Source organism: Triticum aestivum, chromosome 3B (genome assembly GCF_018294505.1).
Source record: "Triticum aestivum cultivar Chinese Spring chromosome 3B, IWGSC CS RefSeq v2.1, whole genome shotgun sequence".
In the NCBI taxonomy this organism is placed as follows: Eukaryota; Viridiplantae; Streptophyta; class Magnoliopsida; order Poales; family Poaceae; genus Triticum; species Triticum aestivum.
In genome coordinates this window covers 772,139,239-772,149,696 of record NC_057801.1, presented here as the reverse complement: position 1 = coordinate 772,149,696, position 10,458 = coordinate 772,139,239, and the positions used below count along the sequence as shown (strand labels likewise).

General features: G+C 46.2%; 1 protein-coding gene across 1 annotated transcript; it reads left to right on the top strand.

Annotated features, from left to right (window-relative positions):
• Positions 1-1,227: 1,227 nt before the first annotated feature.
• LOC123072331 (inactive anthranilate O-methyltransferase 1) lies at positions 1,228-3,802 on the top strand. The gene is made up of 5 exons (XM_044495895.1): positions 1,228-1,456; positions 2,020-2,133; positions 2,329-2,721; positions 2,787-3,053; positions 3,148-3,802. The coding sequence occupies exons 2-5, from the start codon at positions 2,059-2,061 to the stop codon at positions 3,496-3,498; spliced, it is 1,086 nt and encodes a 361-aa protein (XP_044351830.1). The 5' UTR covers positions 1,228-1,456; positions 2,020-2,058; the 3' UTR covers positions 3,499-3,802.
• Positions 3,803-10,458: the final 6,656 nt, after the last annotated feature.

The following is a 10,458-nucleotide window of genomic DNA, read 5'->3' as shown; positions in this document are numbered from 1 at the left end:
TTTTTCCTCCCTGCATTTTATGATAGCTTCAGCAATATGTTGAGTAAAAGTTTTATTTTGTTCTTGAACATTAGGTGAATGAACTATAGCATGTAATACATTAATAACTTCAGTAATATAACAATCATTATAATCGAAAGTTTTTCCATCCAAACAGTGGCAAAAATACTATCTGAAATCTTGACCTCTCCAACCCCACTATTGACAATTTTATCACGAGATTGAACACTCTTTCGAAGATGTGAGATTATTACTACCTAAAATCATGACCTCTCCAAGCCCAATTTATTTACAGCATAACTAATGTTTAAATTGATGTAGTCCATCCTCCAAAGGGTTTTCAACACAACTGTCTCAGCAAATAACAGCCAGTAGATTTTTTTTTGAGCCAATCAAAGCCAGTAGATATATGGGCGTTTCAACTGATAAACTGGGCCGGGCTTTGATGGGCCAACCTGACATGATGAGTGGGCTACACACTCACGGTGCTCCGCCCTCCAATTTCCTAAAATGAAAAAAAATAACTCAGCTCTCCACTTCAGTCTCCAACCTCTGTTCTCCAGGACAACGGCGGCCGGACAGAAAGAAGGGGAGGCGCATGCGCTAACCCCGGACCTCCCCGTACTCGGCAGCAAGCAGAAATCCGAGGTCAGGAAACCCCATTCCCTTCCTCTCTTTCTCCATCTCCTAGTAATAATTCTCGCTTTTGTGTTACTTCCTTTTCTTGCGGAAATCCCTAGCCTGATATTAATTTCCCTCCTAAACCCTAACTTTCCCGTACTGCAACACTGGGGAGAGGAGAGAGGGTGCTGCGATAGGTGATGGATCCAGCTGAGATTCCACACCGGGGTAACGTCCAGTTTCTTTCTTCATAACTCTGTGTATGTGTATGCTGGATGAAATTAACCTGCGAAAAGAAAAGAACAGATCAGGAGTGTCGTCTATGTAAAAAGAAGAAAAAAAGAACAGATCAGAACTGTAGTATGTATTATCAAACATGAGTCGACACATGATTTCTCTATCCAATTTAAGGCTATATAATAATGTTTATCTTCATTTTGGAATCTGAACCTAATATTTGGCAGTCTGAATTTTGACACCACATGGGCTGATTGTGCAGGCTTTGGAAGAGTACTTGCCAGTTCTTCTAGCCACCCAACTGAATCCTTTTAGAGTGGCTCCACAGATACTGTCTTCAATTCTAGCAGCGGCCACCAGCGGAACTGTGTGTGGTGTATACTCCAGTGTTAAATATTTGACCAGGTTCCTTAGAGCTAAGACACACCACGTTTTGATGATAAGCATCTGTCTCCCTTGGTCTCATTATTGGTATGCTGGACTATATATATAACCTGTAGGTTGTGCAGGTCTGCTCAATGGGTGGGCTCCAGGAGGATGTTCAAGCTTGTGTGATGCAAATGCAGCAAGCCGCTTGCAAGCCCGAGGATGCCTCGAGGTAACGTTCCGCTTAACTTGTTTGCTTGTCTCTGTTCTGTAATTAGTTTGGGTGGTGTAGAACATATGAGGTTTCCCTCTAAGTGCTGCTACCTTTTCCGGTACTTCTTCTGCATATGTGATTCTCCAAGTATCTCTTTTCGTTTTCCTTTTATTTGTCTGCGCAGTTGAGTATTATTTATCTTGATGTTTCGAAGAGATATACGGCACACCCTTCTGTTTTGTGAGAAGCTGAGAATATCAAGAGACGTGTAATTTTTCTTTTTTATTTTCCTTGCGGTGCATTATTGCCCATTACTGTTTGGATGCTTGGTGTTATATGCATTAGCTGTGCATTTGATTCCAATCAGAATGTCGTCCTTTCAGCCTTCGCTTTACTCGACACACTCAATTGCAGCCACAGTAAATTATTGTCCTTTGAACAGCAGCCGTAAAATTATTGTCCTTTCAGCCTTCCCATTGGCTTGCCCAATAATCAGTCATTGAGAAACATTAAGTGTCAGTGCATTGCCAGCACTACTTCCCCATTTATCTTTTCCTTTCCTATCTATCTGGTTCCTGCAGATTCAAGATCTCGAGTTTTGCTCTGCTCCAAGCAAAGCCATGGCCTCCGAACAGATGGTGCATATGAGTCAAGGACAAGGGGAAACTAGCTATGCTCGCAACTCCAGTTTCCAGGTATCTTCATCACTCTAGATTAATTTGCCAATGTTGTTCCTACGACCTTTTGTTCGTCACTCGGCTTGCAAAACTGCACTTGTTCACAATGTAGCTTACATTACTGAGATTTAGAAGAACTAGAGAGCATTGATTAGCAACTATTAAGCCACAAGGTTAGTCGAGATTTTCTGAAGGGCTACAACTCAATTGCAGAAGGCTGAGCAGAACAGGATGAAATCCCTCATAGAAGCGGTCATCGCCGACTTATGCGGCAGCAGCAGTACCTTGTTGCATGGAAAGGTAGTAATCGCGGACTTGGGATGCTCCTCCGGCCCAAATGCGCTAGCACTGGTATCAACTGCCATCAATGCCATCCACAGCCAATGCCTTCACTTACAGCAGCCACCACCTGAAGTATGCGTGCTACTCAACGACCTGCCTGACAATGACTTCAACACGGTGGTGAAGAGCTTGGTCACGCTCCGTCAAAGCAAGGATCCTGTTGTCCTGACCGGTGTCATACCGGGGTCGTTTTACGAGCGGCTCTTTACTAGTGACTCCTTGCATCTTGTATGCGCGTCCAACAGCTTGCAATGGCTCTCAAAGGTGAGAGCTCGACGAATTCATCCAACTGGATTACTTGTGGGTTTTCTAAGTACTTACCTTTACAGGCTCCTGAGGATCTAACGAGAAATCGCATCCCAGCGTTCGATACTGATGAACATGTTAGGCATGAAAGGCTCCCAATCGTCCGTGAGGCTTATGCACATCAGTTCAGGGAAGATTTCACACTTTTCCTGCAGCTGAGAGCCAAAGAATTGGTCTCGGGAGGCCGAATGGTTATTTCCCTAGTAGGGACGCGTTCTAATGTAATTGCTTCCAAATTCTTTCTTTTCCCAGGAATTGTAGCTCAAATTCTAAGTGTCATGGTCACTGAGGTACATATATTTACACTTTTTCAGCATGATATTTTATCTATTGCAATTAAGTGTGCAGCTATTTGACCTAACGATCCTATGGTATGACTGTCAGGGTGTGATCGACAAAGAAAAGTTTGATTCTTTCTATGTGCCCGTGCATGGACCTTCCGGCGAAGAGGTGAGAGAAATCATTGAAGAAGAGGGCTCCTTTTCCATCAGGGAGATGCGGGTGCACGACCCTACGACCGAAATGAACACTGCTCTGAGCACCCCAAGGAAGTTCGTCAATAATCTGAGAGCCTTATTCGAGCCGATAATAGTCCAGCATTTTGGAGACATTATGGATGAATTTGTGAGGACTGCGGAGCTGCACTGGAGCCTGGATCCGGATGGGAGCTTGCAAGAGGAGCGGGCCAGAACCTCTCGAGCTACGCTGGTTGTATCCCTCGCAAAGGTGTCATGATGAAGTAAAGGTGCCTGAAGATTACATGCACCGAATTTCATAAAATTGTACTATTGCTTACTTTGAAGCAACAATGTGTGCCCATTTAATTGTGTGAACTACTGTAGTAGTGGTGTTCCGTGAATGTACTCATGGATGCACCAAATGAACTTCCATCTCGCATATAAATAAGCAAAATGCCGTTGCGTGTGCAATGTGGTGTGATGTATGGTGTGCACAAATTCAGCCAGACATTTGTGTCATGTATCTGTTTTAGTAAGATCTGCAATGAGAGTGAAGCAGCCAGAAATTCCAACCTTCGTTACTTTTTTGTCCATGTTCGGTGATGAGCTTGATGATGCAAACATATGAGGTTTCTCTGCTACTGTTGAGATATTGCTTCTTCTAGGCATACGCCTTAAATGTATCTGTTATAGTTATTTGCTTCATGTTTTCAAGTGAAGATGTCAACCGGTGGTGGTCCATCACCTTCTCCTTCCTTGTGATGCTTAATTTGATTCCAAAGTCATGATAAAAAATACTGGAAATGCGCTGCTAACATATAGCATCATACGAGTGACGGGTCACACAGGTTAAGCTTGGCATTGCTGCTGGTTTTGTCTTGGCAACGCTTTTAGCTAGATCTAGGTTGTTAATATGTTCTCTCTTTTGGAGACAATATATTAACAAGCCAGACAACAAGCCATGGGTTGCAATTTTTTAGAAGTGCCCCTTCCTCCTCAAATTTGAGTAACCAAAGCTCATTCCCAGTTAAAGATTCCTTATCCGGGACGTGCCCGCACCTCCTCAGCCTTGTTCGCGGCTCTGTGCACCGCCATGGCTGAGGGAGTCCTGGATAAGGGGGTATCCGGACAGCCGGACTATATACATCGTCCGGACTATTGAAGCGTGAAGATACAAGACTCAAGACTTCGTCCTGTGTCCGGATGGGACTCTCCTTGGCGTGGAAGACAAGCTTGGTGATCCGGATATTGTGTTTCCTTCCATGTAACCGACTCCATGTAAACGCTAACCCTCTCCGGTGTCTATATAAACCAGAGAGGATGGTCCTTAGAAGGCCGATCACATTTACAATCATACCATCATAGGCTAGCTCTTAGGGTTTAGCCTCTACGATCTCGTGGTAGATCTACTCTTGTGCTACGCATATGTTCAATATTAATCAAGCAGGAAGTTGGGTTTTACCTCCACCGAGAGGGCCCGAACCTGGGTAAACATCTGTGTCCCTTGCTTCCTATTACCATCAGCCTTGACGCACAGATCGGGACCCCCTACCCGAGATCCGCCGGTTTTGACACCGACATTGGTGTTTTCATTGAGAGTTCCTCTGTGTCGTCGCTGCGGGGCTCGATGGCTCCTTCAATCATCATCAACGACACGGTCCGGGGTGAGACTTTCCTCCCCGGACAGATCTTTGTGTTCGGCGGCTTCGCACTGCGGGCCAATTCGTTCGGCCATCTGGAGCAGATCGACAGCTACGCCCCTGGCCACCAGGTCAGGTTCGGAAACCGTAACTACACGGCGGATATTCGCGGAGACATGATCTTCTACGGATTCGGGCCTATGCCAGAAGCGTCGGACAGTCATGACGAGCACGGCCTAGACCTGCTATCGGACAATGCTCGGGATCTAAATCCGGAGCAGGTCGCGTTGCCTGAGGACGGAGGGGTGGACCCCGTCCCGCAGGCCGCATACTCATCGGCGTTGGAGTCGAACATAGGTCTCACCTCTGTGGAGGCCTGTAACCCCGGGCCCCCGGACTCGTATCTGGTTGTTGGTTCCGGTCTGCACACCCTCGAGCCAGCCGAGCCAGGTTGGGCGCCGGTAATGGAGTTTACCGCTGCGGACATCTTTCAGCACTCGCCCTTTGGCGACATGCTGAACTCATTGAAGTCTCTCTCTTTGTCAGGAGGCTCCGGGCCGAACTATGTCCGGCTCGAGTGGGAAGCGGGCGACGAAGGAATTCGCTGCCTACCTACAACCCACTTCATTCCCACGGTCGATGATTTAACCAACATGCTTGACTTTGACTCCGAAGATATCGACGGTATGAACGACGATGCAGGAGAAACACAGGAGCCACCGCCCACAGGGCGATGGACAGCCACCTCTTCATACGATATATATATATATGGTGGACACTCCAAAAGAAACCAATGACGATGAGGCAACGGAGGATAACCCCTCCAAGAAGAAAGCAAAACATGGGTGTCGCCACAGCCGCTCCAAGCCCCGCCAAGGCAATACCGGCACCAGAGACGAAAACAATCCGGACGGTGCCGAAGATGAATACAACCCTGATCAGCCCGCCTTCGAGCAGGCCGAGCAGGAGGATGGGCATGACATCCTAGACGAACAGGCGACGGACGGGTATATGGAGGAGGATAACTACATGCCCCCTCCAAAGACGAGATCAGCCTCGGGGACGGCGAGTTTGGCGTGCCCGAGGACCCCGCGGAGCAGGAGCGCTTCAAGCACCGGCTTATTGCCACTACGAGAAGTCTGAAGAAGAAGCAGCAACAGCTTCAAGCTGATCAAGACCTGCTCACAGACAGATGGACAGAAGTCCTGGCAGCCGAGGAATATGGAATCGAGCGCCACACGGCTGACTGGCCACCTCGAAGTCGGGATAAAATGGCATATCAGCCCGAATACCAGCCTGCACCCCCGCGCCAGTTTACTACGGCTCGGGGAAATACTCGGGACCTGCACGATAGATTGGATAACACCGCAGGACAACCAAGATCGATCTACGGATCACGGGGGAGCGCTGCAGCACATAACAATGACCGTTATACCGGATACACTAACAGCAAATCCGGCCAGGCCGCACACAACCAGCCAGACCTATCTGGACTGCGCCGCAACATAGCCCGGCACAGAGGTGCCGTACACCCCCTCTGCTTCACCGATGAAGTAATAGATCCTGAGTTCCCATAAGGGTTCAAACCCGTAAACATCGAATCATACGATGGCACAACAGACCCCGCGGTATGGATCGAAGATTTTCTTCTCCACATCCACATGGCCCGGAGACAATCTACATGCCATCAAGTGAAGGAAATATGCCCTAGAGGCAATAATAAAGTTATTATTTATTTCCTTATTTCATGATAAATGTTTATTATTCATGCTAGAATTGTATTAACCGGAAACATAATACATGTGTGAATACATAGACAAACATAGTGTCACTAGTATGCCTCTACTTGACTAGCTCGTTTATCAAAGATGGTTATGTTTCCTAGCCATGGACAAAAGAGTTGTCATTTGATTAACGGGATCACATCATTAGGAGAATGATATGATTGACATGACCCATTCCGTTAGCCTAGCACTTGATCGTTTAGTATGTTGCTATTGCTTTCTTCATGACTTATACATGTTCCTGTAACTATGAGATTATGCAACTCCCGTTTACCGGAGGAACACTTTGGGTGCTACCAAACGTCACAACGTAACTGGGTGATTATAAAGGAGTACTACAGGTGTCTCCAAAGGTACATGTTGGGTTGGCGTATTTCGAGATTAGGTTTTGTCACTCCGATTGTCGGAGAGGTATCTCTGGGCCCTCTCGGTAATGCACATCACTATAAGTCTTGCAAGCAATATGACTAATGAGTTAGTTGTGGGATGATGCATTATGTAACGAGAAAAGAGACTTTCCGGTAACGATATTGAACTAGGTATTGGATACCGACGATCGAATCTCGGGTAAGTAACATACCGATGACAAAGGGAACAACGTATGTTGTTATGCGGTTTGACCGATAAAGATCTTCGTAGAATATGTAGGAGCCAATATGAGCATCCAGGTTCCGCTATTGGTTATTGACCAAGAATAGGTTTATGTCATGTCTACATAGTTCTCGAACCCGTAGGGTCCGCACGCTTAAGGTTTCGATGACAGTTATATTATGAGTTTATGAGTTTTGATGTACCGAAGGAGTTCGGAGTCCCGGATGAGATCGGGGACATGACGAGGAGTCTCAAAAAAGTCGAGACGTAAAGATCGATATATTGGACGACTATATTCGGACTTCAGAAAGGTTCTGAGTGATTCGGGTATTTTTTGGAGTACCGGAGAGTTACGGGAATTCGCCGGGGAGTATATGGGCCTTATTGGGCCATACGGGAATAGAGGAGAGAGGCTGAAAGGAAGGAGGCGCGCAGCACCCCTCTGGTCCGAATTGGACAAGGGGTGCGGCCCCCTTTTCCTTCCTCCTCTCCCCCTCTTTTCCCCTTCTCCTACTCCAACAAGGAAGGAGGGAGTCCTACTCCCGGTGGGAGTAGGACTCCCCTTGGCGCGCCCCTCCTAGGCCGGCCGCCCCCTCCCCCCTTGCTCCTTTATATACGGGGGCAGGGGGCGGGGCACCTCTAGACACAACACAAGTTGATCTACGGATCGTTCCTTAGCCGTGTGCGGTGCCCCCCTCCACCATATTCCACCTCGGTCATATCGTCGCGGAGTTTAGGCGAAGCCCTACGCCGGTAGAGCATCATCATCGTCAGCACGCCGTCGTCCTGACGGAACTCATCCCCGAAGCTTTGCTGGATCGGAGCCCAGGGATCGTCATCGAGCTGAACGTGTGCTGAACTCGGAGGTGTCGTACGTTCGGTATTTGGATCGGTCAGATCGTGATGACGTACGACTACATCAACCACGTTGTCATAACGCTTCCGCTTACGGTCTACGAGGGTACGTGGACAACACTCTCCCCTCTCGTTGCTATGCCATCACCATGATCTTGCGTGTACGTAGGAATTTTTTTGAAATTACTACGTTCCCCAAAAGTGGCATCCGAGCCTAGGTTTTATGCGTTGATGTTATATGCACAAGTAGAACACAAGTGAGTTGTGGCGATACAAGTCATACTGCTTACCAGCATGTCATACTTTGGTTCGGCAGTATTGTTGGATGAAGTGGCCCGGACCGACATTACGCGTACGCTTACGCGAGACTGGTTTTACCGCCGTGCTTTGCACACAGGTGACTAGCGGGTGTCTGTTTCTCCAATTTTAGTTGAACCGAGTGTGGCTACGCCCGGTCCTTGCGAAGGTTAAAACAGCACCAACTTGACAAACTATCGTTGTGGTTTTGATGCGTAGGTAAGAACGGTTCTTGCTCAGCCCGTAACAGCCACGTGAAACTTGCAACAACAAAGTAGAGGACGTCTAACTTGTTTTTGCCGGGCATGTTGTGATGTGATATGGTCAAGACGTGATGAGATATAAGTTGTTGTATGAGATGATCATGTTTTTGTTGAAGTTATCGGCAACTGGCAGAAGTCCTATGGTTGTCTCTTTGTTGCATAAGATGCAAGTGCCAAATAATTGCTTTACTTTATCGCTATACGATAGCAATAGTTGCAAGAGCAATAGTTGGCAAGACGACCATGTGACGACACATTGATATAGATCAAGATGATGAAGATCATGGTGTCGTGCCGGTGACGATAGAGATCATGACAGTACTTTGGAGATGGAGATCAAAGGCGCAAGATGATCATGGCCATATCATGTCACATATTTTGATTGCATATGATGTTTATCTGTTATACATCTTATTCTGTTTTGATTGACGGTAGCATTTTAAGATGATCTCTCACTAATTATCAAGAAGTGTTCTCCCTGAGTATGCACCGTTGCGAAAGTTCTCGTGCTGAGACACCACGTGATGATCGGGTGTGATAGGCTCTACATTCAAATACAACGGGTGCAAAACAGTTGCACACGCGGAATACTCAGGTTAAACTTGACGAGCCTAGCATATACAGATATGGCCTCGGAACACGGAGACCGAAAGGTCGAGCGTGAATCATATAGTAGATATGATCAACATATTGATGTTCACCGTGGAAACTACTCCATCTCACGTGACGATCGGACATGGTGTAGTTGATATGGATCACGTAATCACTTAGAGGATTAGAGGGATGTCTATCTAAGTGGGAGTTCTTAAGTAATATGATTAATTGAACTTAAATTTATCATGAACTTAGTCCTGGTAGTATTTTGCAAATTATGTTGTAGATCAATAGCTTGCGTTGTTGCTTTCATATGTTTTGTTTTATTTTGTTCCTAGAGAAAATTGTGTTGAAAGATGTTAGTAGCAATGATGCGGATTGGATCCGTGATCTGAGGTTTATCCTCATTGCTGCACAGAAGAATTATGTCCTTAATGCACCGCTAGGTGATAGACCTATTGCAGGAGCAGATGCAGACGTTATGAACGTTTGGCTAGCTCAATATGATGACTACTTGATAGTTTAGTGCACCATACTTAACGGCTTAGAATCGGGACTTCAAAGACGTTTTGAACGTCATGGACCATATGAGATGTTCCAGGAATTGAAGTTAATATTTCAAGCAAATACCCGAGTTGAGAGATATGAAGTCTCCAACAAGTTTTATAGCTAAAGGATGGAGGAGAATCGCTCAACTAGTGAGCAAGTGCTCAGATTGTCTGGGTACTACAATCGCTTGAATCAAGTGGGAGTTAATCTTCCAGATAAGATAGTGATTGATAGAATTCTCTAGTCACCATCACCAAGTTAGTAGAACTTCGTGATGAACTATAGTATGCAAAGGATGACGAAAATGATTCCCGAGCTCTTCGTGATGTTGAAATCAACGAAGGTAGAAATCAAGAAAGAGCATCAAGTGTTGATGATTGACAAGACCACTAGTTTCAAGAGAATGGCAAAGGGAAAGAAAGGGAACTTCAAGTAGAATGACAAGCAAGTTGTCACTCCCGCGAAGAAGCCCAAAGCTGAACCTAAAGCCTGAAACTGAGTGCTTCTACTGCAAAGGAAATGGTCACTGGAAGTGGAACTACTCCAAATATTTGGTGGATAAGAAGGATGGCAAAGTGAACAAGGGTATATTTGATATACAGGTTATTGATATGTGCCTTACTAGTGTTTATAGTAACCCCTGAGTATTTGATACTTGTTCGGT